We start from the raw sequence: 27,742 nt of genomic DNA, 5'->3' as shown, positions 1-27,742 counted from the left end.
TACAGTGGTCTTGGATTGGCCGGTGTGACGTCATCACCGCGCGACATCTCACACGTCAACACTGCAAGCTGGAAGGAGCTCTCGCCGCCGGGTCCGTGTGGCTCGTGTTCTGGTTTCTTCTTCCTCGGTGATCTCGTTAACTGCAGCTTGTTGCTGCCCCTCCAGCGGCCTCGTGTCCAGGTAGCAAAGGGAGCATCCGGGCTCTGGACTCCTCACGTCTGCGCGGGGTTGATGAACGCTCCAGCCCCGCTGGGGTCATCTGGTCTCCGCCTCTCATTAGCGCGTGGAAACCTGCAGCCCTGAGCCCAGTGTCGCGTGGTCTTCCCTCCTTGCAGGCACCTGGCCCCCCTCCCTCCTGACCCCGGCCTCGTCTGACCTGGCAGCCATGAGTGACAGTGACGATGACGTCCCCACGCTGTCAGCTCACACGCTGGCTGCCCTGCAGGAGTTCTACAGCGAGACCAAGACTGGCCGTCATGGGGAGACCCTCCCGGACCAGTTCTCAGTGGGAGCAGTGGAGGAGGACTGGGTGAGCCCCCTGCTGGTCGTAGACCTCAGCGGCACGTCCGCTTGTTAGTGTGTGTTAGATGATGTTCCCAGAATCCAGAGAGACACAACCGTCCTGGACACTAACTTCCCTGTTGTTGTGTGTGTGTGTGTGTGTGTGTGTGTGTGTGTGTGTCCGTGTGTGTCCGTGTGTGTCCGTGTGTGTGTGTGTCCCTCCACCAGCGGATGAGCCAGTTCTGGTACAGTGATGAAACAGCAACAAGGTTAGCAGAGGAGGTCATACATGAAGCTGGAGCGGGAGGCAGGTAAACTACACGTGAGCATGCACACACACACACACACACACACCAGCTGTCTCACTGAGGTGTGTGTGTGTTGACCAGACCCCCACCACTCAGAGGCCAACCCTCCCTTTAGACCTAAACTGAAGGCTACGACTCAGTGTGGACGCCCCATCTCAGGAAGCGACCGCCGTCTCACTGCAGTGGAGGAAAACTCAAACTGGGCCTCTGAACCGTCCAGGTTCCTACTGGGTGGCGAATCCAAACACGTGTCCAGATGTTCTGCCTCATCTGTCTTTTGATTTCCTGTAGGGCTTCATTCTCATTGTCACCTGCCAAACAAGGCGGAGCCTGTTCTAGATGAGGGTATCTGTGGTCAGGTGGACGTCTCCTCCGTGATGACCTCACTCCTAGTGACTGAGGTCATTTAGAACCGCAGCTCCAGGTTTTCCCTCTGATGCCGTGTGAGAGTCTGTGTCTGTGTTGGCTCGCAGGGTAGCGTGTGTGAGCGCGCCCAGTGTGTACCAGAAGCTGAAGCAGGGACGGCTGGCCGGTTCCGACCAGGTGTCTGCTGTCGTGTTGGAGTACGACCGCCGCTTCGCTATCTACGGTGATGACTTCATCTTCTACGACTACAACGAGCCGCTGTCGTTCCCGGCCAGTGTGGCGCCTCAGAGCTTCGACATCGTCCTGGCTGACCCGCCCTACCTGTCCGAGGAGTGTCTGAGCAAAGTGGCCAAAACCATCAAGTACCTGACCAAAGGCAAAGTGCTCCTGTGTACAGGTGAGAGGGCGCCACATCCTCACCCACAGCGCGCGTCCTGGCTGGCGGCTCCAGCTACAGAGAACTACATCCAAATCCAGATCATGACTGAATTTTCTTTCTTTTTTTGTTTGGTTTATCCCCTTAAGTCCCTTTTTAGTTTTTCTTTACTTGTTTTAACTTCCACTCCACTTCCCCGGGTTGTTCTCCTCAGTCGTCCGTGCCCGGGTCAGCTCACCAAGCTGTGCTGCTCCAGCCTCTGTCCATCCAATCAAAACTAGTTCGTATTTTCCAGAAAATTGATCCAGACTGAGAATAACGTCAGGTATCTCAGCTTTCCAAACTGCCGCCACTAGGGGGTGCCAAGGAAGAAAAGAGGCCAAATTGTTTATCCCTGCACATGTAAAGGCTTTAGATTCTGTATCTGTGAGCTCGTCCTCCTGTGTGTTTGGATAAGAATGACGAATCCCGGCCAAAGCCAACTGCGTCCAGCACGCAGGCCAACGAGCCAGGTCACGGCTGGGCTTTGCTTCTGACTGGTTCAGATTATCGTCACCAGAGGACTGGAATTCCTCCTTCATCTCATGGATGCTGCCGCCAAGTTTTTAGCTTTAAATGTTAGCCACTGACCTGTTTGTCATTCCTCTGAGGAGTCTCTCAGGTGTGTGTGTGTGTGTGTGTGTGTGTGTGTAGGAGCCATCATGGAGAATCATGCCAAAGAGCATCTCGACATAAAAAAGTGCAGCTTCCTGCCGCAGCACAACAGAAACCTGTCCAATGAGTTCTGCTGCTTCGTCAACTATCCGTCCCGCCTGCTGACATGCTGAGGGACGACATCACGCCTTCCCGGGTGCTTCGCCGCTGCCCCAGTGTTGACGGATGAAGGGACGCCTGATGACATCATGAGTCATTTGTGTCAGTGCAGCTGACAGCTTCAGGGTCTTTCTGTTCTCATTTCACGTTCACCACCTAGAAAGCTTTTTTTTTCTGCTGTAGTTTTGGAGCAGCTTTGTCAAGTCCAACTGAACCTCTGAAGATGTCATAGTCAACCTAGCGGGTCTTTTAAATTAGGGTTTTGAGACTGGAAAGTCCCGGTTAGTGTTGGTGAGCAACACACCGGAGGTCCAAGTTGTCCTCGTGTCTTTTCTAGAAGATCCGTGTGGTTTTGATGTCACTTTGTGATTAAAGTGTGTCAAAACGACAAGTTCCTGAACCCAACAGACGGTGGCAGTGTTGATCAGCTTATTAGCTCTGAGGGTTTCTCTGCTCACTGTTGAGTTTCATTCATCTTGCTGGGGGGGCCTGGAGGATCCCTAGCTTCAGTCCACTTTTCAGCAGTCATCAACCTCAACAGAACCATTCAGGCCCGTTTAGTGCAGGTCCTGCAGGAGGTTCTGCACCAGCTACGCAAAATAGATTGGAATGGAGGGGTGGGCTGGTGGGGGTCGGCCCCCTCCCTGCCCCTCCGGCTCCACTGCTTCTGCTGACTTGCCTCAGCGTTAGCACACCTGCTTCACAGCTACGTTTCATTCACTTGTGAAATCTATTTCTTCTATGTCGTTGATGGTCTGGTCTCGCTCGACCCACATCATCGTCTGAGTTCGTTTGAGCGCTGCTGTGAGACACAAAGAAGCAGACAAGTTTCTCCTAAATCAACAAGTCCGGGGTTAATTTCAGCTTGGTTTCTCAACGCGGGCCCTGGGGTCCCCCAGCGGCCCCTCAGCTGCTTCTAGTCAGCTCAGTGAATCCACCAACATGATGATCGTCCTCTCAGATCAGACGTCCAACGCTGAGTCACCTGACAAAAATGAGACGGGGGATTGTGGTGCGGTGGATTTCAGTTATAAGAGAGCAAATTCCTCCAGCGAGGAAACTCAGCCAAACCCAAATGTCGCCAGGAGGTTGGTGCTGTGCAGCTTTGGTGCTCCTCAAAATGTCCTCAGCGGCCAAACGCTGCCGGTGCGTCGTGTAGGAATCGTCTCTGAGCTTCTACTTCAGCATCGAAGAATTCAGCTTTTTTTTTTTTTAATTTTCCAGAAACAGAGAACCTGCTACTCTGAAATGATACGCAGGAAGGAAGCAAACGTCATAAAAACAGCTCAGTAAATTCTGATTGTTTGAGAGCAGCAGGCCCGGCTCTCCGTTTGAGTGGAGGAGGAGGAGGAGGAGGAGGAAGAATCAACACAAGACACTCCAGAAAACTGAATGACACTCTTTATCTTTACTCTTCCTGCCCAAAGCTCTTAAATACGAACATTTACATGAAAGAGAGAAAACCTGAACAAATGAGCGGCAAAGGTGGAGTCGAGAGACGGATGGTGTGAGCCCAGAGCAACCCGGCGGAGCACCTGTGGCGCTCTCCCTCCATCGCCACGCCGTAGGATCCTCTGGAAGAAAGGCGTTCATCCCGAGTGGACTTGTAGACTCAATGACACCCTGAACCTGCTCTCACCCAACTGAGAGGCTGCTGGTCTCTCCCTCCGTTTGTCACACATCTGTTTGTACCTAACCCTCCGTATTTCTTCCTATTGTATCTCCACTGCAACACTTTTGCATCTCTCCCTCTCAGAAGTTGCTCTTCCTTCCTTTTTAGCAGGACAACATGAAACAAAGATGAAACACTTCCTCATAACTGGAGGTAAATAACCCACATTTCCGAGGCAGTTTCCTGTCCCTCTGTTCTGGGTTCACTCCAGTTGTTTGTTGGAATGGTTCGGTATCAGTGGTGTCACTCCTGGATCCCGCCTCAGGTCCAGAGATCAAACCCAGGATCTAATTCTACTTTCCAGGTCAGATCTCTTCATATTGTCGTTGAAGGCCAACTAAAGCCTCCAGCTGGAGGAAGCCAGCCTGAGCGCCGCAGTCCTGCTTCCTCACGCTCTCTTCCCCGCTGAGGTCCGCTGTCGGGCTTTGGGTCTCTCCAAGCTCTGGTTGCTTCTCCGGCCGTCCCGCTCTTTCTCCGTCCGCGGCACGCAGGTGCAGCCCACGGCAATGGAGACGTAGATCTCCATGTAGGAGTGGCGGCCGCCGACACAGGAGCCCGTCCTCCTCAGAATGACCGAGGGGGCGTAGACCGGGGCGCTGCGGTACTGGTCGCTCTCCTCCCCGAACGATCCCATCAGGCAGCCGTCGCACAGGCAGTAGGCCTCGGGGATGTAGCGGGGGTACCTGGCGGGGTCGTAGGAGATCCTGCAACGACGTATTAAACACGTGATGCGATTTTTACGATCACCACAGATTGAGGCAGGAGCTCGGAGGCGTGCGCCTCATCATCCGGTGCAGCGTCTGCAACAGGTCCCCAAGAGGAGACGTAAACCTGTTTACTGCAAAACAAGCTGTCAGGCAGTTCTTCCATCGTTAGTGATATTAGTATCAGTATTACGGCACTTAAGACTTCATTTCTAGCCGTTTTTGGATCACGTTTGGAGTCTCATGACATTAAAAACTTCAATCGACACTCGTTCATTCTTTTTCTCCTCGGTGTCGTTTTTTGTTGTCCTGCAGTCTGACGGTTCCGCTGCCGGGCTCCTCATCTCACCCGGTAGCCACAGGCTTTTGATGCTGCTTTAATTCTTAAACACAAAGAAAGAAACACCGACTTTTTGAAAAGTCCTTTCAATCAGAGAAAAGGTTTTATTTTGTATTCACATCTTGTATAATTGTTTGTCTTGGACCATGATGAGACACAGTTTGGCTGGATGCGTTCAATTCCAGTAAACATCATTAAAAAATAATGTTGAAGTGTTCCAATGAAAATAGTTATACTTTGGTCACGTGGTCTCCAGGTGTAAAATGTTTGAATTGTAACTGAAACACATTTTCTATCCAACACTCCCCCAAGTTGCCAGGTTCCATTTTCATATACTTCAGTGTCGGTGTGCCCTCACCTGTAGGCCCAGGGGGAGATGCTGCGCAGGTTCACGGGGAGGCGGGTCTTGCTGTCGCCCGGAGACCACGCGCTGGTCGGGCAGGTCAGGTTCAGTTTTTGCCGCGGCTCCAGCTGCAGGGCGTGATGGAAAGCACTCAGAACTCCGACCGAGAGTCGCCCGAACATTTGCTCCAGGATCTCCTCCGGTAGATCGAGGCAGGACCGCGTCCTGGTGGCCTTCTTCCGGACCCGGGCGGCCCCGGCCGCCCAGCCCAGCAGCAGCGCCAGGTGCAGCAGCAGAAGAGGGACGCGGATCCGACGCGGCATCGCTGCAAGTCCTGGTGCGTCAACTGTCCAGTGAAAAATGCTCTTGACCTGCGGGCAGCTGTTGTCCGCTTCGGCGGAGGGAGGACGGATAAATCCGGACTCAAGCGAGGTCCTGCTTTGGATTGCAGCTTTACTCCAGCAGGGTTCCGTCCTCTGTTATAAGGCAACGGAGTGGCGGGCCGGCGACACCGTGGCGGCGCAGGCGCTGCGCCAGCGGAGCTGAGTGAACATCTGGCGCCGCCGGGAGGAGCAGCGGCGGCAACTTACCGCAGAGCCGGAGCGTCAACACCTGCTGCTACCGGGGTCACGCTCACCAACACCAGCAGCTTCCAGAGGAATGTGACCCCGCGCGGCGAGGGCGAGATCCAGCAGGCAGAGTCGGACGGACCTGAAACGCTACCAGACCGACTGGTGAAAGTGACTTCGTCTCCTGGCGGATTGGGAGGGACTGGGAGGGACCGAGCGCTGCCTGCTGTCCTGCTGGCTGATGATCCCGAGTTACGTCCAACTGCTGCAGAGCTGCATTCTTGTGGAGCCTCGAACACGGAGACGAGGCTCTCTCTACCGGTCTGTGCGGGACCGTAGGCACCGCCGTCAGTCACTTCATTTTGTCCAGATTTATGTGTTCTTCCCAGCAGTTTAAAGGTGGGAATTCCAAATGAGAAACTCAAAAACCACGTGCTTTATCTGAGGCCTTTTATCTAAAATTTCAACCTCTTCTCCCCTTTCATAATAGTGAACAGAAGAAACAGGCAAATAGAAACAGAACCAAAAAAACGATCTGGAGTGACATAGGAAAGGTGAAGGGACCTGACAGGACCTGAAATGAACGGCTGCACAAGTCTGGTGCTTGGGGAGTTTCCAGAGAGCTTGCAGGCTCACACACAGGAACACAAACTGATGGTTTTTATTGTTTTGGCTCCGTCCTCCAGAGTTTGAGATGGAGAGGCGAGCGCGAGGTTGAAGAGCAGACTTGCTACGACCCACGGCGGAGGGCTTGAAGCCTGCCTCAGCCGCAGAATTCACAGTGTGTATGTCGAGGTTTACGATTTCAAGACACGGGATCGGATGTGGATGTAAACAGGCTTCCTTTCTGAAAGCGTGTGAAAGCTGGAGCAGAAGCAGCATCTCTGTGGCGAATCCTGGAGCCAGTAAGCGTTTGAGCAGACGCAGCCGTGAAGGCCGAGACGTCACTCTGGCAGCAGGTCGTCTCCCAACTCTTCATCTGCAAAGTCGTCTTCCTCCACTCGTTTCTTGGCTCCCGTCTTTGGTCTGTCCATCTGAGGTCCCAGGGGGTCGACATAGGAAGCATCTACACCAGAGGAGCGAGTTTTACACAGTATGGTGACTCGGTTAGTGGGTTAGCAATGACCATCGGTCTGATGCATTCATCTCATAACTAAAGATCAGACCGACTGATGAAGAGTCAATGACCTCTGAGAACACAGCAGACAGCAAGAGAACCTTTACATCAAGGGAACGATTAAAGAGAGGAGATCAAATGGCTTCTCACCGAGTTCCTTGGGGCTGCTGGCCTCGTAGGGCTCGTTGGCACCAGGAAGTGACCTCACCTTGGCGCTCAGCCCCTTCGTGCTGCTGCTGCTGTGGCCGCTATCTGCACCACACACAAGCACGCATTTGTCAAATTAGGTATTAACTTTAAAAGTTCATCGACATCGCACTGTTTTATGTTCACTTGTCAGCCTGTAAAGAGGAGCGCATGCTTGGATCATCTGAGAGGGAATCCTGGGGATCAGGGGAACTGACACACCTACAGTAACCTCTCCGTGAGATGTTTCTTTCCTTAATGAGGTCTCAAGTACCAAAACAACTGATTATATGTTACCGTCCTGGTCTTCAGGGTTTTACAGTTTCATGTGAAAGTCTCAAGATTTGCAGTGACAAACATCTGCATCCCAACGCCATAAACTCAAAAACTACACAGAGGTCAAATACGAGCCAAGCATTTTTCTCTCACCCCATGAAAAAGTCAACTTTTAAGACGTGACATTCTCATCTCGCAGAGAGAGTATGTTACGAAACATCTGGGTGTGTCTGCTATTGTGCATCGGGGACTTGAAGCAGTTTCCTTTGGAGACGCTGGATGAAAGCAACAGCTCAGTATCTGAGGCCGCAAGCTGCTGCCTGCTAGGTGGAGACGGCTTGTGCTTTTAGATAACAGGCAGACGAGTGAGCTGAAGGACAGAAATGATTACTGACAGCAGCAGCAGCCACATCTGGCTGCCAGGTAGCCTTGGAAAGCAGAGAGCAGAATAACAGCAGGGAGAGCTGAGGCCTGATATTCCACCTTCCCTCACAGTCCCAAACATCTCGCACATGGCTTCACAAACTGCTGGCAAACTGAGACCTCCGCTGGAAAATTTACTTTCCTCCCCCAATTTTTTTTTCCTCCTTTCTTTTCCTTGGACGGTCTGAGCCGTGGTTCTCGTCTCAAATGCACAACTGGTAGAGAAGAGGGATGACAAGACAGGTCGGAGGCCAGACTCAGAATTAAACGTTAGGTGTGTAACAGTTTCCACAATTAAAACTCCAACAAGTATAAAGATGGAAATGTTTGCAGAAGGAGCTGATAGAGGAGCAGCGCTGATGAGTCAACATTCTGGCTTTTATAACCCACTTTCCTGTTCATTTGGAAAAACAAGTGGAGGATTGCATGAGCATGAGATGTCAGAAATACAGGCCAGATGTAATGACTGGTAAGAGCCTTCCCAACCCTGCAGAGGGAGCAGCCTTGACTATCAACAGAGTTTGGTCATTTGCATGCTGAGGATTTCTGAACTGAAACACACAAAAGAGAGAAGAAGTCGACTATAAAATATTCTCTCTGAGGTGGGTTTTAGTGGACGCGCACAGCTTTGGGTACATGGGAAAACACACCGTCAGCCTCGCAGCACTGCTGCAAATATGCAGACTTTACAGAACGGAGGGAAAACTCTCAGGTACATTAGAGGTTTTCTGAAATATCTGGGAGCAGTTTTCTCGCCTCCTCAAACCCTGACCACAGTGCAACATCGCAGTTGCCTGCCAAAATATTTCTGGACCAGGTTCACCTGTTTTGACCATAATGCCACAGTCAGATTTCGTGATGAGCGTCTACTTCTTTCTGCCACAGAAAACTGTTGTAACCACTCACCACCGCACAACACAAACACCCCTCAGGTGGTTTCAGCCCTGAAAAGATCACTTTTAGCTGCCCGAGAAAATTTAAAACCTGTAAACGTTTAACTGAAGACTACATTTACATAGTTGGTGGGTTTATGGCCGTTTGTCCACAAGCTCAAATAACCTACAAACTCAAAATGATCCAAAAGTTCTCAATTTGTTTCCTACATTAAAATATTGAGTTGAATAAATGCAAAAACCCTGTCTGGTTGCAGATTTAACTGGTCTTGTGCTTTTTCTCTGTGTTTTATTCCCAAATGGCTACCTGACGCAGAGGTTCCCAAAAACCCCAAAAAACCTGACTTATCGTAAAAATAATGAGGTGAAACATTTGCCAATTTTTCAATATTCAGGCTTTACTGGTTTTAGTTTGGGAACACGCACTTGCACAGCTGAGGTTTACCTCAAAACCATCACTGCAATGGGGCTCATTGAAGGAAAATTCCTCCCCAAAAACAGAAGCCACAATCAGGAAGATATTGCTGTGGTTAGAAGGCACATAAATGCAAAATATCCATCAACACTTCGGCATTAATGAAAAGGTTTTAATTCCTGCGAGTTGACGTGCCTGCCCTTTGGAGCACGTTAGTGGCCATGACATTCAGGAAGCTGCTGGAATGCGTTCAAATCAAGTCGAACACCTACAACTCGCAGGTCTGCAAAGTGCTGCACCCGAGAGGAGAAAGAAGATTTCACAACAATATTTAGTAGAGCCAGGCGGCGACGTGGCTGAAGTTTCAAGTCTCTTTTCAAGTGTTCAGAGGTCTGCACCCTCAGACTCTCCACTGCTGGAGAGTCTGTGTGTTCCGCTCTCGCACCGTTGGACGGGTTTGTGTACCTCTCCCTGACTCCTGCAGTGGTCTGAGATGTTTAGTGTCAGAGATGGAAGACAGCACAACAGAGTGGTCAGAATACAGATGGAGACAGGAGATCCAGAGACACACAATGACAGGGAGGAAGGGACACAGAGACTGAAGTCTAGGGTGTGCAATGACAGCTGAAAGTGTGTTCTGTCAACGTGCTACAAGCTTCCCTGTCTCACCTGCTTTAGTGTCCACATCTGATGGGCCTTATGAAAGTAAGAAAAGAGTCGTGGGTTTAGCTGAAACACTTGCATGTGTCATGAGCAGTATTCAGAGGTTTCACATGATCAAACATGTCAGATGGTGTGGAGGTTTCCAGTAAATGTTCTCTCTAACAGGTTCTGTTTCGGCGCTGGCACTGCCAAAGACTGAGACAATAAAACACACAAGTTGGATGGATTTTCATCCAAATTATGGAGTCACTGGGGAATGCAAGTCGTGCCAGGATGTAACAGTAAGCCCACTAGCAGGTGTCGGGATATATATACACATCCATAACTCTAGAGTGCAGGATAGCGTCCACATTCAGCTGCACAGCAGAGCAAAGCTGGGCCTCATTAAAGGTTTTGGCAGCTCAGTAGTTCATATCTGGAATATGTTAGGAATCTTATGATGAGCCAGCTCTCCAGAGTCACAGCTCGGGTCTGTGTGCGCAGTCACGCTGAAGCCTGCGGACGTTCGTTTTATCATGGTCGTCCGTGTCATCAGGACGCCCAACAAAGATGCCAGGCTCCTGGCTTTTGTCATTTGCAAGGAACTTTTCAACACTTTGGCAAACTTTTCTTTGCAGGAAGCTAAACGAGAAGGTGGATACTCTTCTCATGTCTGTATGACTTGTCAAGGGATGAACTGGTGGAGCTCCCTGCTCTCTCTGTCACAGGCTAATAAAGGGGCAGACTTCTACTCTACGCAGTGAGGAGTATGGAGGTGTACCAATAATGTTGCTCTTCACCGGAGAGCTGAGGACGGACGTGGAGGCGACTACCCAGCAGCATGTTTGAACGACAGATAGAAGACACGCATGAGTACAAAAGACAATAATGACAATGCTGATAATGACAAGCTTCAGAGGACAACACACAAGTTACACATTTTGGTTTATATTCCACATGAATGCCAGAGTTTTGCAGGGTGCGTCAAGAACTTTATGTTGACTATCAGACTGGTGCAAAGAGGGGCGACTGACTCACCAGCACTACCAGCACTGCCCTCTCTCCGACCTCTTGCACTGCCCTCTCGGCCCGACTTCACCCTCTGAAAGAAGAAAGAAAGACAGAGAAGAACAAACATTTTACAGACTGACTTACAGCAGACACGTCATGTGAAGAAAAGGACAGGTCTGATTTATTAAAACTCATGAACAGAGGTTAAGCCATGAAAATGTGACACTGACCAGGACCCACTCACGGCAAAATGGAATTGAGAGGGTCCACAGTAGCGCCGTACAACTGACTCCACTGTTCAGATGCTTTGCTTGTTTACACACTCAGCCGACTTCAGCTTGCAGCCACCACAGCATATGAGATGAGTATCACAGCATTCTTCAAGAGACAGGCAATGTGTGAACAGAATATTCTGAGGGAGCTGTTCCATCACTCCAGCGGCCCCATCACACAGCTGTTGCTCCTGTGCTATTTCTACCTCTGCTGGTGTATCAGAGGCACAACATTCCATTCCATCTCTGTGCTTTTATACAAATGGAGTAACAGGGGTGTAGCAGAGACAAAATGTTCCCGTGCTGTGTAAAAGGGGCTGGAGGGCCTCATCTATGGTCATAAGTGTTGGGAAGTGACAAAAAGGATGAGATCTCGAATACAAGCAGCTGAGATGAGTTTGCTCCTCGGGTCTGCTGGGCTGAGCCTCAGAGAGACAAGCTGAGGAGCTCGGCGTAGACTTGGTGGACTCACTATCCCCTCTGGAGGTACAAGCGGTGTTAGGAGAAGGACCAGCCGGCCCTAAATGAGTACAATTCCTATAAATGTCAAGTCCCTATAAAACTATGTAGGGTGTAGGGACACTGGTTCCTCTGGTCCCACAGGGTCTCTGGGCTGAAGAGCAGGTGGTTGTGATCCGCCCAGCTGATCATCTGTTCCTAGCTCAGAGGATTTTGTTTATAGGGGAATCTGGTTCGCAACTGAACCCTGACCACTGCCAGTGCTGTAGCTGATCAACTCAGACACAGGCCTGTCATCAATTAGGGGCTGGACCCAACATTCAGGGGCTAAAATAGAGGCTCGTTCACACCGAAGATCTGAGCAGAATTTGTAGATAAAGAATTGAACACAGAATCCATTCAAGTCGAGTGATATTTGGTTGATCCTCAGCAGCTCGTTTGGGCTACAGCCCTACTACTTTCCCAGTCCATCCAGATGTTTCAGGTAAAACTGACCAATGGGAATATACAGAATCAAACCTGCCCTACAATTCTCAAATGCACAGTGATTGTTTTTCAAGGAGCCAGAATGGGTGTAAGCTAGGTGCTGGAGAGTGTGTGCTCCCCGGACACCTCCGTCTCGCTCTGGGAAAAATCAAGGCAGAACAAAAGTGCTGTTTTTCATGCATTTCTGGAGCTGCAGGGACCACTGACCCACTTGGCAAAGGGACAGACACATGTTTTCCATCAGGGTGAGGGAGAAAAGACCAGAGGAGGCTGAGACACTGATAAGAGCAGATGATGAAGGAGAGACTCTGGCAGCTGTGATGTAAAACGAGCTGCATCCTTTTATCATCACACTGGTGTATTAAGAAGATTGGGCCTTATTCCTGAAATGTTCCTACACACAAACTTGCTTTTACACTTTTTTGAGCCCTTGATTTAGACTTACAGGCAGAAAGCACAGCCTGACGGCTCCTGGCATCTAATGTGTGGTTCTCTTGTAACTCGCAATCATCCAGGCTGGCAAAGACTTTAATACAGGAGTTGCACAATAGATGTCAGGCTTCACTTCCTGTTTGTAATACTGAAGTGGGAGTAAAAACAAACCTTTATTGTCTTTGCTCAGATTGGAACCAAATTTATTGTACCTCCTTTGTATGATTGGCCTCCACCTTTGTTAAACATTGTAATTTGAGTTGGTTCCCGCGCCAAAATGAACACTGTCACCTTAAACAATATTTTTCTGTCTTGATAAATCATTTAAATCCCCGTGGACATTTTCATCTGTCAAAATGAGATATTATTCACTTAATTAGGGGGAGCTAATTTTTTTGTTGGTGTCACTCAGCCTGAATTTCAAAATAATCTTTCACTATTATGTAATTTAAGTGATCTGAGAGAAAACTAGATCTCTGCAACTCCTCCTTGAGCATATCTGGCCAGAGATGGGAAACTCTGACCAACAGCAGGTCAATTCAGAGGGAGGGAGCTCCTATTGGCTGTTTCACTGAGCAGCTGCGTGTGCACACAACCCTTGCGTGGGAAGCTTGAATCAATGACAGACAACCCCCCAGGAAAGATTGCTATTCCAGCATTGGCAGTACATTACAAACTAACCTAAAAAGGGGAGACATCCAAAATTACATGTCTAGAGCGCTGCCTTCGATACAGTAGATCACCAGATTCTATTAAACAGACTCAGACACCTGGTGGGCCTCTCTGGTACTGTTTTTAACTGGTTCAGTTCTTGTCTCTCAGATCGATCTTTCTTTGTAAGTATGGATACCTGTTCCTCCAGAACACATGAAATTAAGTGTGGGGTGCCCCAAGGGTCAATTTGAGGTCCAATACCTTTTAATCTATACATGCTTCCCCTTGGGGACGTCATCAGGAGTCACGGCATCAGCTTCCACAGTTACGCTGATGATACGCAGCTGAACATCGCCGTGTCTCCTGATGACACAGGGCCTAGTGAGACCCTATTTAACTGGATCTTAGATATCAAGTCATAGATGGCAGAGAACTTCCTACAGCTCAACCAGGACAAAACTGAAGTTTTAACCATTGGCCCTGAAGGCAAGAGAGAGGAACTTTTACCAAAACTAGAAGATTTTAAACCTTCACAATCTGTAAAGAACCTGGGCGTCATTTTGACTAAGATTGGTTTTTATCATCTTAAGAATATAGCCAGAGTCGCCCGTTCCTCTCTCAGGCCAACATGGAGGTGCTGATGCATGCTTTTACTTCCAGTCGTTTAGATTCTTGTGATGCCCTGCTCTCTGGTCTTCCCAAAACAACCATCTATAATCTACAATGACTCCAGAATTCTGCAGCACGTGTGCTGACGAGGACCAGAGGGCGGGAGCTCATTACACCGGTTTTAAAATCGCTGCATTGGCTCCCCGTGTGCTTCAGGATCGATTTTAAGGTTCTTTTAGTAGTTTTTAAGTGTCTTCATGGTCTTGGCCCATCTTATTTATCTGAACTGGACCCTGAGGTCCTCTGGCACCGGCCTTTTCGTCGCTCCAAGAGTCAGAACTAAAACTCACGGGGAGGCTTCTTTCAGCCATTATGGCCCAAAGTTATGGAACAGCCTGCCAGAGAACATCAGGACCGCAGAGACTGTTGATGTTTTTAAAAGGAGGCTCAAGACTCACCTTTTTAGCTGAGCTTTTAACTGACTTAGTCTCTTTTATCCTTTAATTTTATCACTATATTTTATTGTTACTTTTATCTTTTAATTATTTTATTCTACTTTTTTATTAGCTCTTAAACTTTTAGATTTTATATATATATATATATATATATATATATATATATATATATATATATATATATATATATATATATTTTATGTCATTCTGATATGTTAATATTATTGTAATTTCTGTTCTTTCATATTCTACCTTCTTTTAGTCTTTTAGTTTTTAGCTCTAGTGTTTCCTCGTGGGGGCCCTCCACACTGGGAGGTGTGTCTGGTCCGCCCGCGGGAGCATCGTCCTTGGGATCATCCAGGCCCGGAGAGCTGGGGGGCTCCGCATTATATGTGGAGTGTACCTGGTCTGTCCGGGTTGGGGGGTCTCGGTGGCGGCGCTCCCTGTGGTTGTGGGCTGTGGCACCTCCCAGTGAGGATGGCTCCCATAGGTGGTCTTTCCTCACTAGGATTTTCAGTGCCCTGCCATGTTCCTACTTACAGTCAGTGTGTGGTTGTGTGTATGCCTGTGTGTGTGTATGTGTGTGTGTGTGTGTGTGTGTGGGGGGGGGGTGCATGCATGTATGGAGTGATGTGGGTTGGGAAGGCTGGGTTCTTAACATTTATTGTATTTTTTTATATTTTATTTAATGTTGCCTGTTTTTCTTTTATTTCTGTTAAGCACTTTGTGTTGCAATTTCTGTATGAAAAGTGCTGTATAAATATTAATAAACTAAACTAAACAAGAGTCTGGCAACATGTATGATAAAAGACATGTCAGTGTAAGATACTCTGGTGTGTGTGCAAACTATGATGCTGACACACACACACACACACACACACACACACACACACACACACACACACACACACACGTCCTACTATAGCCTCCAGCCAAACTACGTGTAAAGTTGTAAAGGATCAGTGTAAAAGAAGGGGACTCCAACATGTGCACCTGTTCTCTGAGCTCCTTCATCTTCTCCACCTTCTTCAGGCTTGTAGCGTATTCCTGGACCTCCTTCAAACCCATGTCAGTGCCCAGCCTCACAAGGAAACGTAGACCTGAAAACACATGCGCACACGCGCACACACACAGGATTGATTTCCTCTTCACACTGATCTGTGGAGCAACAGTCCCATTGAGATTTGTGTCACAAACAGGACTCACATTCAACATTTTCTGGGAAGGTGCAGTGGATGTCTTTGTACGTTTCCAAAGCTTTCTGGTAGTTTCCTTGTAAAAAGAAAAGAAGCAAAGTTCAGGGCATTATCAGATTAATAATTGGCACACGAGCTCGTCTTCTCTGCGAGCTGTTCTCAAGGCTATAGTTGCAAAAGCGCGTTGCATTTTTTTGTGCCTATGAGCTCAAGAAAGCAACAGGCAGCACTACATCTTTAGGTTGTCCATCATTCCATCCATCCCGTTTTTCTTTGATAAAAAATGTCTGGAACAACACCAAATATCTAAATACAGAATGAACGGTCGTGTCGGAACAGTCGGAACAGTACTGCTAGTTCCACTAGAGTGTAATTACAGGTTATTTTCCTCTGTTTTATATCATTTCCATCTTCAGGTCAATGAGATAACATTTACTTAGTTTAAATACATGCACGTGTGTTGATATGTTGCAGGTTTGGGATTAAGCACAAGGAGAGTGAAGTGATTCTCACCACTTCTTCTGTAGCAGCTGGCCACCATTAGCTGCCACTTCACCTGGGTTGGTCTGAGAAACACAGAACAGGTTCTTTTTGGACTTTTCCGGAAAACTGGTACCTCTCAATCTAAAAGGATCTGGTTGTAAAATGTTACTTCCACCTGTTCAATGTAAAATTTTTGCAAGAGATAAAATATCTTCACGTGCAATTGATGAAGTAGCTTTAAAAAAATTAAAAGGTCATGTTTTGTCATGAAATGGCTTCTGTACAATCAATCATATATTCAGCTTAAAAAAATATCTAATCATCCATTTGCTCATCCAAAGATAAGAAGGGCTCAATGAAAGGGTAAATGAATTAATCAATAAAAATGTTCACAGCAAAACAATGTGACACAAATCTTTCGATGAAGCCAGAAAAGCACTGAACTCATTCTTAGTGAGATGATAGAAACACTTCTGCTGCTACTGCAACCACGACAACCTGGCAGACAGGCATCTTAAATAATAGAGAGGTGAAGGAATGAGTCCTACAACCCCGGGGTCAGTTAGTGTTGTTGAACGTTGGCTTGCCTCTGGCAAAGTCACTGGGTTTTCAGTTAAATGCCTGAAATAAGGTCTGCCGGCATTTCAGCATTTTATGGTGGAGCACTAAATATATGAGTAAACACCAAACCGCTGATTTTTGAAGTTTTCTGTGTGTCTTTAAAAAAGGTTAATAAGTGTCTCTGCAGAGGTTGTCACAGATCCCAAAAAAAAAAAAAAAAAAGTTATCCAGGTGAAGACAGAAAAGTGAAGCTGGATGCGGTGATGCTGAAATAATGTGTCGGTAGTGTAGCTGTGTTTATTTGTGGAGATTGTTGTGTGAAACAAAACATGGAAGTTTCACAGTTTTGTTTGCCACATTGTTTATTTTTTATGCAATAATCTCACATCCAATATAAAAATCCCACTGGTTTTTATTCCAGGGAACCCGTGATGACGCCAACTACCCCACTAGGTTGGCCTTCAGATGTACAGGATGTCATCACTGCAACACTCGACTCCAACATCATAAGGTCCTTCTCACTTTTTGGCATCATGTTATCTCATACATCGGAGCTGGCTGATGATTAATGGTACTGAAAGGAGGAGCAACTTACTGTATGAGTGTGGCTCTTTCAAAGTACAGAATGGCCTTCTCACAGAACTGCGTCTCGATGTAGTAAGCTCCCAACCACTCAATCACGTCGATATTAGAAGGGTAGTGCCTGAAAGACTGGATGGCACCACAAGTCAACAGGGTCAGTTTACAGGTAACTACTGAACGAGTGTTACATGGGTCGTTTAGTCCACAGACACCGAAACGCTCCTCTCACACCTCGTAGTAGTACTGAAAAGCTTGGGACTTGTCCCCCTCGCTGTCATGCAGCTCTCCCAGTTTGGCCAACACATGAGGGTCGGTGGGAGTTACACTGATAACCTGCATCAACCACTCAATCGCCTGCTGTGGATCCTCCATCAGCTCATAGCTGAGACCAAGGTGTCAAAGACAAATAGATTCTTACAGGACAGTAAGCAGTCCCAGCAGCAACGACTGATGCACCATCACGTGAACCAGTGAGCTGTCCCGATGCCAACACACACCCAATCAATAATGAGAAGGATACAGGTTGGCCAGCTGATACATGACTTGGGCACTGTTCCTGAGAATGGCGTGAAGCTTGAGGAAGCAGTCCAGAGCCTCCTCCAGGCGATTCAGTTTCTTATGCGTCAGACCTGGGACAGGGACAAAAACTGTGAATCAACTCTGAGGCTTTGGCCACTCCACCAACAACCTCATTATCTCCAGATATCCCCTGACACATGCAGCGGACCAAGCTAAGGCTACGCTACTGGAGCTGGACCAGAGGGGCACTGCACCACATTGCTTTTTTTGTTTACATTAGCTTAGTTAAAACTTAGGTTGGGCCTAGTTAATGGTCAGCCAACAGTTAACCAATGAATAGTAATCATTTACTAATGGTATGGTCATGATGACTTTACTCAGGGGGTACATTATCCCCCATTTGGACCATAAAGGTCTAAAAGAGCTTTAATAAATGCTTATTCAGCACTCCTATATTAACAAACTGTTATTAATGTACCTTTATAGCCTGGTTGTTCAGAAGTTATACAGTAAATCTAGCTGACCTTCATGAGACATCGACCAGTTTCTCTGGTCGTTGCTGTGTGAGATCATCCCAAAGTTGTTCAACACGATTGATGTCAGCGTTTGGTTGTAGCCAGATAATCAACCCAAATGTCCCTCCCATCACTGAATGAAGGAACATTGTACACTTATCGAAAATGTTGTACTCTTAATATCAGAGACAAATGGTTTTTTTTAAACTCTATGGAACCTGTTTTTGTTTTTTGAGTGTCATGCACAGGACACGATACATGGTCCCGCCAATGCTTTCATACAATTCTGGAGCTTGGCGAGGGAAATGCATGCAGCACCTTGGGGTGCTCTGTGTCTGTGTCAATGTCTGAACAGTATTAAACCAGTTGGTGTACCCAGGTTGTAGAGGGCCTCAGTGCAGGAAGAGTCATTTCTCAGAGCTTCTTTGTAGAACTCTGCAGCTTTCTCATAGTCCTGTTTGACAAACACTGTGTTGCCTTTGTTGATGAGAGCAGCTGGGTTGTACCGATCAGCATTCATGGCGAGGTCAGCATAGCGGTCAGCCTGGTCATAATCCTTCTCCTGAGACAGTCAGAGGAGAATCAGCTACACCTACTGGTAGCAGGGTGCTACATCCATCATCATTCCTCCATATTTCCAACACCAACATTTAACTTTGACACCTTTTGAAGTATTTCACGTCAAAATATTCATCATGTTTGATTCTCTCAAGTTTAGTCATGATGAGTCTCACCAGGAAGTACAGGAAGGAAAGGTTGGTAGAAGCGGCGCTCTTCACTCTGCTGTCCTTCTTCTCAAATGTCTTCAGGGTTTCCACAGCCTGATAACATAACAGAACTTTTTATCAAATGTCTTCGATTCTGATTTTTTTCCTCATCCTCAGTATTTAACACACCTACAAAAATTAAAAACCTGAGTTGTTAAATGAACTGCATTTTTAGTGCTTTTCTAGTCCATCAGCCACTGAAAGCGCCTATCAACTCAGCCATACGCTGACGGGAGGCACAGCAGGAGGCGTCTGAAGGAGCCCAAAAAAAAGGAATCCTCCAATTACGAGCCACTCAACCTCCAGTGCTGTGAGGATTGTAGAATTGGACATTTTTTAGATCAGACCAGGGGGTGATCAGTAATTTGTGGTTCAGCAGACTATGCCGTGCCGTCTTCAGCATCAAAGAGAATACAAAGAGCTTCAGCTTATTTACAGTGCAACACCACCTGAGAAGTCAATGCATTTGTATGTTGAATGAAAATGTTCAAGATGTTTAGGAACCTGAGAAACTACGCCCCCTACTGACAAGGTTATTCATTGTGCCAATTCATGACCATCTACTCGGTTAAGTGTGTAAATAACACAAGTATCACTGGAATTCCTGAATTTATTCGGTTCTGCAGAGATGGACACAAAGCGTTTTGAAACATTCAGACGGTTGTTTAACAGCTGGGGGAGTTTTGCAACAGTATTAGTGTGTAATTAATGACATAGTTAGCCAGGCAACAGTTGCAGCTATGCCGCAGGTTATACCACCACCATGTGTGACAAGTATGAGCACCATGCACATGCAACAAGACCTAAAGCCTGAGAGCCCAAATAAGTTGGTTTTATGTAAAACCTTGGAGCTGCCAGAGATGGAACCACAGCAGCTCCACTGACAGTGCACCTCCTCCACAGCTAAGCTTGATACTTAAGTTACAGAATAAACATGTCATTTTCACTGCTTCTCCAATGTCTGTTAGCAGTGCTGTTACTCAGAAAATGCATGCAACAAAAACCACACACATTATCAAAATGTAAACATGGAAACAGAAGACACACATACCTCAACCTTATGCATGCAGATGGGGAGGAATCAAGACAAAAGAAAGAATGGAGTCAATGAAAAGGGGAGCTGAGTAAATATATAAAGGCAGTCTGATGCTGCTCTGCTGGAACTGCCTCAGCAGGAGAAACAGAGACAGTTGTAAAAAAGATGAAAAAAACAACAGCATAAAAGGACACCAACTCCAGTCATTCACATTACAGGCCCTATTTTAATTGCGGTGTAAGCTGGCACTCAGTCAGGCACAAGCATCATTGCTTGTTTAAAACTGGCACAAATGTCCTTTTCACTCCAAGCGTCCTTGCCTTTGAACTAGCACATGAACTTGTGCTCCACCCACACCAACAGGTGCAGAAGCACATCAACGAGGCTGCTCTGGTGGAACCATGTCGTTTTGCTATTTCGGAACACCAGAAAACGTTTATGCCATAGACCGAGAAGAGGCTAGTTTCTTATCAATGGCCTTGTGTGTGCAGTGCTATTTAAAGGGCCCATCAATCAGACAAGCAGATGTGCAGTGTAGAAATGTGGTTCTATTGACGTCTGGCAAAGTGGAAACACTGGACGCCACCTCCTCCAAGCCCTTTTTCATCTCCGATGCCTAACTGGCTTTAAAGGAAATGACACAAACTATTCATTGGTTTTTTTAGTGATGTCACGCCTGAAACACACCCCTGAATAACCAGGATGGCCTCTTAACGCTGTGGTTTGGCCTCTGATTACACACCCTCGAAATACCAAAATGAGGCTGAACGCGCCCTGAATGCACGGCACACATACCGCCATCCGCCAATTTCCTGGCGCCATAGATCAATTAAATAGGGTCCAACGTGTTTAAGAGGAAATATGAGCTTTTCAATTCTCACCTGGTTGAAGTCCTTCTGTCTGAGGTAGGTGATGGCTTTGTTTATCTCCAGATCATTGGCAAGTTCAACATACTGAGAACTCTTCACCATGTCAACACACCTTAAAAAAACAAACAAAAAAAGAAATTTCTACCTCATTCTCAAAGACAAATCCGCTGCTCCACGCTAGAGCCTTACTGCTGCCGGTACTTTTCTCAGTCACACGAAACCTCAGGACAGTTGTCGAACCAACTGTTGTTGTCGAATGTTTTGTTGTTGTTGCATTTAAAAGTAACCTTTACAGTGAACCATGATGGTTTCAATTCTGGTTGGTAGGATAACAAAAAATCAACATTGTACTTCTGAATTTCCTCCCAAAAACTAAACACTTGATATTTGTATTACTCGTTCAATTCTGTATCTGCTATGATATCCATCTATTTGCACGGAGATGTCAAGTAACACCTCCACATCTATGATTCTGTTCCCTTCTCACATGGAGACAACTTCAGTTTGTATGCCCTCTGGTGTTGATTTAAACAAAGACAGGCAAACAACCAACCAGTCAAATCCAGTGGCGAAAGACGTCTCAATGGCTGGAGCAATAAGCTTAGCAGCTGTCATGATGTACTTCTCAGCCAGAACTTTCCTATGTGACAGGAATCAGGGAGGGGAAAACTCATTACTCATTATGAGTGATCAGACTGCGTCTGTGTTTTGGTAAAGAGACGAACGTGTGTCGGGGGGAGAATGGACTTCTTACAAATCTCTCTCCATCTGGTGAAGCTTGTCATTCTTAATGGCCTCGATGACCATGTTGGAGCTGGCGTCATCCTGACAAACGAGACACGACAAGGTTGAACTGTCTATCAGTCACAATAACTTTTCCCAGAATCTCAAGAATACTGAACAAATGAAAGCAATGACTGCAAAGATACTTGACCAACGTACTTAAAGGATTTTTAAGGACTTCAAACCTATGAAAACAAATTGTTGTAAGAGTTCCAAAAAATGCTCTGGTTCCAGCTTTGCTCCATAGAAGAGTTCCTCCCTTTTATTTGCACTGTGAGGTTACTTTCATGTAACTCTGGTTCTCGGATTAGCATGAGGGATAAGATGAAGATAAAGATTCCGAGTATTTGTTGGCCATAATTACCTAGAAAAAAAATTGTACCTTGATCTTCACCCTTTACTCAAATATACACAACAGTTCACATAAATACTGCCACTCACACTGGATGAGATGTACTTTTCTTCATCGTCGATGCCCAGGGGGACAGAGATAAGTTTCTGAAAGGCCTTCTTCATCCTCTCCCTATCTCCAATGGCGTAGTAGCACAGGATGAGGTTGAAGGCAGTCTTGATGTTGGGACTTTCACTCATGATGTGCTCGAAGGACGTGATGGCGTCTGAGTACTGGCCCATGCGGACAAAGACAACACCGATATTCTGCATGATCTTGATCCTCATCTCCTTGTGAATGTTAGAGATCTGGTCCAGCGCCATTCGGTAGAATTTAACAGCCTTGGGGTAATTCTTCTGTCTGAAGTAGATGTTTGCCATGTTGACTTTAAGCCGGCCTGAAGAAACGGCACAGAGAGTTTGAGAGAAAACCACAGCGTGACTACAACTGAAACTACAAAATGAGTGCTCAAAACCTACTAAATCAGTCCCAGCAATCATTTCCCTTTTAATGACATGTGATATCCATCGGGACATCAGCTCAACACGAGGCCAAGCAGGCTGTTTCCAGTTAAGGCCTTTGCTGATCAACAACTGGCGCTTTTCAGCTTCAATCTTGTTAAAATACTTTGAAGTCTTTGTCATGAAAACATTCGCAGACTTTAATACTTTTTGATTTTGATTTTTTACAAACAATGTAAACTCAGCAGACAGTCAAATATTCCTGAATCATAAGCTGATAAATTCAAGTTAACATGACCACCCTTTCAAACATTCACTGCATTGCTAATTGTATGTACTCGTTATGTTTGTAGCCTATCCCTGTAGTGGGTGGCATGTACTGGGAGATATGACAACAATACACACAGGTTTAAAAATAATCTATTTCCCAGATACAATATATGATACATGAGTGTGACTTTGTGTAGCATCACCTGCATTGTTGAACATCTTGCTCTTCACAATGACGAGGTAGCTGTTGAGGGCCTCCGGGTACATGTCATTGTTTTCATACTGGTTAGCAAGGTTGAGCAGAACCTGTCAGTGACATGAGTCATCAGTGCTTTTTCATGAAAATGATAAGAAAGACACTGAATTAAGGATTCATAAAAACAATCCCAGAATGTCAGCTATGCCCACCGGCGACACACACCAATCTTGTGCCCTGCTGGCTCTGCACACATTATTGTGTAAACATAAAAGTCAAGACAGGGATGTGGACCCCCGCCCCGTCCTGACGCCTCACTAACCGGGCGTGGATGTGTACGTGAAAATGTGAATGTGAAGTGAGATACGTGGAGTGAGTTTTGACCTGGACTACAGAACTTATATAAATGCTGTCTATCGAATGCACTCTGCATTCCTGAGCACATCTGGTGGAGACATTATATAAATACTTCAATGGGACAATGTCCCATGATGACCAGATACTTGAGGCAGCTACAATGCAGTCTAGAAAAACAAGAGGACTTATTCTGAACACCAAGAATAGTAATCAAGTTTTTTCATAATCCTACAAGATCAAAAGCACTAACAGAAAATAATAACTAGTTTAATTACTGCCCTTTCAGGAGAACTTTTTTTTTTTTTAAACGACAAAATGACAAATCCGTGCTTTTATTTCTTTACGTGAGCTGAAAAACGGAAGCTTGACTCTTACAGAGTAGGTGAGGTCTACATTGATGTGGTCTGCATTGCCAGACTGCTTCCTCTGTCTCATCAGCGCTCGCTCCATCCTCCCAGCTTCTTTGGCTTTTTCAAGAGCCTGTATGAAAACACACAGACACACAGACACACACACTATACCTCCGTGTCCTAAATTAGCAATATAACACAATCGTAAAATGCACCTTTGGCTGATGAACAACTATCACTGACCAAAGCTGACACGTAATCGTTTGAGAGAGTAAATGAGTGCTTCAACTAATTGTCATGAATTTCTGACATTAAACAACAAACTTCAAACTCAATCAACTGCATGATTCTGTAAATTTTCAAAAATGACAAGCAGTAGAACGAATATTAAGTAGAAGCTTCTGACTACAGATGTGAGCCTCGGAGTCAGTGCTTCATTTCCATGGTTGTATCTGATTTAATCACTGTGCATTGAACGCCTGGAGGCTCTCCTATCAAACTCAACCATTTATGCCAGTTCCAAAGCGCATCTGACCAGTTGTAAGGTTCCCATGCTCTGTGCCACGCAGCTCTCCTCTATCAAGTCATTCACTTTCTTCTCAAAGATTTTGATCTTCTCCTCAGGCCTGTAAGAAGAAACACACAGCAAATCATGAGCTTGACTGCTTAAAAGACAGCTTCTGTTTAGAGACGACACTGTGTGCACGCTAGAAAAGCCTTCAACTATAGTCTGGAGAATTCACCCTTAATCTAAATATTCAATGCAATACACGCTGAGAAATACCACATTAACATGTTGCTCTTTACTGATTTCAAATGCAAAAATAAGTCACATTTTCCTTCACTGTGACAATGATGCCATAATTGGCTTATGAATCTTTACAAACAGACATTAACAGGTGGTGTATAAAGCACCTGAAAATGGATTTGTCACAGTCTTAGTCGTCAGCCTTCGCTGTTGAGGGGGATTTTTCAGGGACAAGAAGAAGAATAAGAATAGAATAATAATAAAAAGAAGAAGGAGAAGAAGGAGAAGAAGAAGAAGAAGGAGAAGAAGGAGAAGAAGAAGAAGAAGAAGAAGAAGAAGAAGAAGAAGAAGAAGAAGAAGATGAAGAAGAAGAAGAAGAAGAAGAAGAAGAAGAGGACCAATTGAAAAAGTCACTTTGTTTGACGAATGGAGACTCACGTGTCCTCATTCTTTGCTTCAAGTGGAGGTGCAGGACCTTTGGACTGCCCCAGAGGGTCAAAAGTTGCGCCTGAACATACAAATGAACTAATTATTCCCATAATGTAAGAACTACAATGTTTCTTTATCAATAATTTAATAGATAATTAAAATTAGAGTTCAATAGAAAGGGTACATAATCATAAGCTGGAGAGAGTGACTCCCTCAAACTCACCACGGGTCAAGGAGGAGGTGTAACCTGCTGCTCTGACTGCAGTCATGGGTCGGGCTGCTCCATCCTGACACACACACACACACACACACACACACACACACACACACACACACACACACACACACACACACACACACACACAAACAACAAATTCCTTGTATGTGTAAAATCGTACTTGCCAATAAAGCTTTTACTGATTTCTGATTCTGAAGCTAATTTGTGGTTGGGAGGGGGGGGGGGTGGAGCCTATCCCAGCTGACATTTGGCGAGAGGCAGGGTTCACCCTGGAGGAGTTGCCAATCCAGGCCATCGGGAGCAATTAGCGGCTCAGTATGTCACGCAAGGAAACCTGGACATGGCCACTGGGGGAAGTGAGGATCGAACCAGCGACCCTTCTGTTGCAAGAGAGCGACTCTTCCTCTGAGCCATGAACCAACCCCTAGAAACATGTGGTATTTTCAATGACTCTCTAAAGTCATGATTGTTGCATGACACTGAGGGGGAGATGTGCACTGGGATGTGTTCTACCTGCCAGCAAAGGTGGGGGGCAGATAGGGGGGTGTTATGAGGTGGAGTGGGACAGGGGAGCGTTGGACCTTTTGTTTTTATCAACAGCAATAGAAAAATGCTACTTATTGGGCACTTCATGTATTGACTTGTTACATTCTTTGCGCAATAACATGTCTGTATTGAAGGTCCAGTAAAACCCTTTTTTTGCATTGATATGCTGCATGTCATGTCCACTCATTAACATTTGAAGTTGTTTGAGGTTTTATACAAACATAAAGTTAAGCTCTCTTACCTGCACTGCTCCAGTCACGGGTCTGCCAAGCGAAGAGGCCAGAGGGACGCGAGACTACATAAAACAAGACTTCATCAACTTAGGGGTTCCATTTAACAAGGAATCAAGTCATTTAAAAACAAACATTCCAGCGATCTTCACCTCATGTCAACACCCCGTGTTTCTGATTCAGGTGTGAGGTTCCATAATCAATTTCAATCACTGTGTGACAAAGGTGCTTTTGTGACTTGTCGTTTAATTTACATTCATTCTTACAGATAAAGACAATAAAACTGTCGGACTGACCGAATGAGCAATTAAATTTGTTTGCATGCATCCCAAAGTAATGCAGCTGTAATATAGATATTTTAAGTAGTAGGTGACAGAAAATCCAACATGATTCTGTTTTATTGTACTTACTCCAAAAGAAGACGCTAAAGGCCTTGCACCAATGGCAGTGCCAGGAAATTTAGCAGTCATCTAGACAATAAAAGAAGAAGAATTAGAGGTAATTTTTTACAAATATGATCAAGCAAGCGCATATATAACATAATTCACATTGTCCTCTTCTCTCCCACACTCAGCTGTGTGACAATCTCTTCATAGAACTTTATAATACTCTTCTGAAAACCTTTAACTACCCTCACCAGTGCTTACCTCACCTTAAATCTTAACAAAATCTGCTCTACAGGTGCCACAGTGACAAGTTTGTATCCCTACATGAGTATCACCAGATACAAGAGTTACTCGACATGATACACAAGCAAAACCTTGACATACATGTACAAAATATAGGGTGGAAAGAGATACTAACTGGGGGTCTTCTTCCATGGCTGGTCCTGACTGCTTGCTGGAAGCCCACATCATTCTCCAGCTCCTTCAAAAGGTCAAATAGTCAATAATCTTTACATATAATTGTCTGTTGAAAATGTACATTTTATAAGCATACAAGCTGATTAACCAAATGAAATAGAATGCTTTGAAAGTATCTTTGTAAACTCGCTGCAGTCCAGTGCAACTCAGAATTTAAAAATTCTGAGTTGTATGAACAACTTTCATTCTGAAAGTCTACCAGTGCATAGTGGAAAACGTGCAAAGCTTCTATACTGCAGGAAGAGCAGAAATACATTAAGATAATAGTACTCTGAAAATGTCTCCATTCAAAAGTGCACTTCAGTAAAGGTAAAGCCAGGGGAAACACTGGCTTCACATTATCAAATACATTCTCAGCAGGCTTTGCCATGATTTCAATGCAAAGTATTTTTCTTTACAGTAAAAGCTGGGAAGTAGTAAAGCATAAATAAATATCTGCGTTGATAAAACATAATTTAATGTTTACTGTAGTCTAGTAAAGGTACAATCTCCGCTAAAATGCTATCAGCAATACTTGAGAGAATACTTGGTGATTTCCCAGCATGATTTGTATGCTTCTTTATCAAACACGAATCAACTGGAACTGCAACGATGATGTTGTCACCGCACGTTTCACAGCACAAACACTAGCAAGTAGAGTAAAGCTGATGCAGAGGTACTTCTACTGCGTGTGGGTCGCCGTCTGTGTATCGACGCAATCAGGCTTAGTGGGTCTTCTACACCACTTGAAAATTCACGTCGCGTTTGGTGTGAATACGCCTTAACATTAATTTATGCTAGCAGGTAAAAAAAAAATACGAAGTTTGGGCTGACTAGCTAGCAACCGAACTCTGAACAACCTAAAAAAAAAAAAAAAGATAAACTCACCTCGGAGTCAAATGTTGGGTTATAGTCGTTATATCCAGAATAAAGGTCGTCCTCCTCTACAGCCAAATTCACATTTTCCATCTTTGCTTTCTCCTATTAGTTCTTTGAAGAAACACCCGAGTGCGACAAAATAAAGCTCAGTTTGTTGTCCTCTCATGGGAAA

General features: G+C 45.7%; 3 protein-coding genes across 9 annotated transcripts; 1 reads left to right on the top strand and 2 right to left on the bottom strand.

Annotated features, from left to right (window-relative positions):
• Positions 1-28: 28 nt before the first annotated feature.
• On the top strand, positions 29-9,150 carry eef1akmt1 (EEF1A lysine methyltransferase 1). 2 transcript variants are annotated; one of them, XM_086220934.1, is made up of 5 exons: positions 29-180; positions 336-529; positions 730-812; positions 1,283-1,572; positions 2,245-9,150. In XM_086220934.1, the coding sequence occupies exons 2-5, from the start codon at positions 386-388 to the stop codon at positions 2,376-2,378; spliced, it is 651 nt and encodes a 216-aa protein (XP_086077060.1). In that variant the 5' UTR covers positions 29-180; positions 336-385; the 3' UTR covers positions 2,379-9,150. The 2 variants fall into 2 exon arrangements, with proteins under 2 accessions (XP_086077060.1, XP_086077059.1); XM_086220933.1 differs by having other exon boundaries at positions 34-529.
• Positions 3,688-5,746, bottom strand: il17d (interleukin 17d). Its single transcript, XM_086220935.1, has 2 exons — positions 5,439-5,746; positions 3,688-4,740 (listed from the first exon to the last, which is right to left on the bottom strand). The coding sequence occupies exons 1-2, from the start codon at positions 5,744-5,746 to the stop codon at positions 4,425-4,427; spliced, it is 624 nt and encodes a 207-aa protein (XP_086077061.1). The 3' UTR covers positions 3,688-4,424.
• Positions 6,922-27,742, bottom strand: ift88 (intraflagellar transport 88 homolog). Of its 6 annotated transcripts, XM_086220926.1 has the most exons (26): positions 27,580-27,742; positions 26,654-26,716; positions 26,260-26,319; positions 25,861-25,914; positions 25,059-25,122; positions 24,845-24,914; positions 24,194-24,284; positions 23,684-23,788; positions 22,959-23,061; positions 22,075-22,421; positions 21,605-21,675; positions 21,404-21,490; positions 20,863-20,962; positions 18,913-18,999; positions 18,554-18,740; positions 17,665-17,773; positions 17,376-17,526; positions 17,158-17,273; positions 16,032-16,084; positions 15,529-15,594; positions 15,316-15,422; positions 10,983-11,046; positions 10,726-10,773; positions 9,972-9,998; positions 7,260-7,361; positions 6,922-7,058 (listed from the first exon to the last, which is right to left on the bottom strand). In XM_086220926.1, exons 1-26 carry the CDS (start codon positions 27,658-27,660, stop codon positions 6,937-6,939), a joined length of 2,535 nt encoding a protein of 844 aa, XP_086077052.1. In that variant the 5' UTR covers positions 27,661-27,742; the 3' UTR covers positions 6,922-6,936. The 6 variants fall into 6 exon arrangements, with proteins under 6 accessions (XP_086077052.1, XP_086077053.1, XP_086077054.1 ...); XM_086220927.1 differs by lacking the exon at positions 9,972-9,998; XM_086220928.1 differs by lacking the exon at positions 10,726-10,773.

Source organism: Aulostomus chinensis, chromosome 12, assembly GCF_037954235.1.
Source record: "Aulostomus chinensis isolate RoL2024-O1b breed Wild chromosome 12, RoL_Achi_v1.0, whole genome shotgun sequence".
Lineage (NCBI taxonomy): Eukaryota > Metazoa > Chordata > Actinopteri > Syngnathiformes > Aulostomidae > Aulostomus > Aulostomus chinensis.
This window is presented reverse-complemented; position numbering and strand designations above follow the sequence as displayed.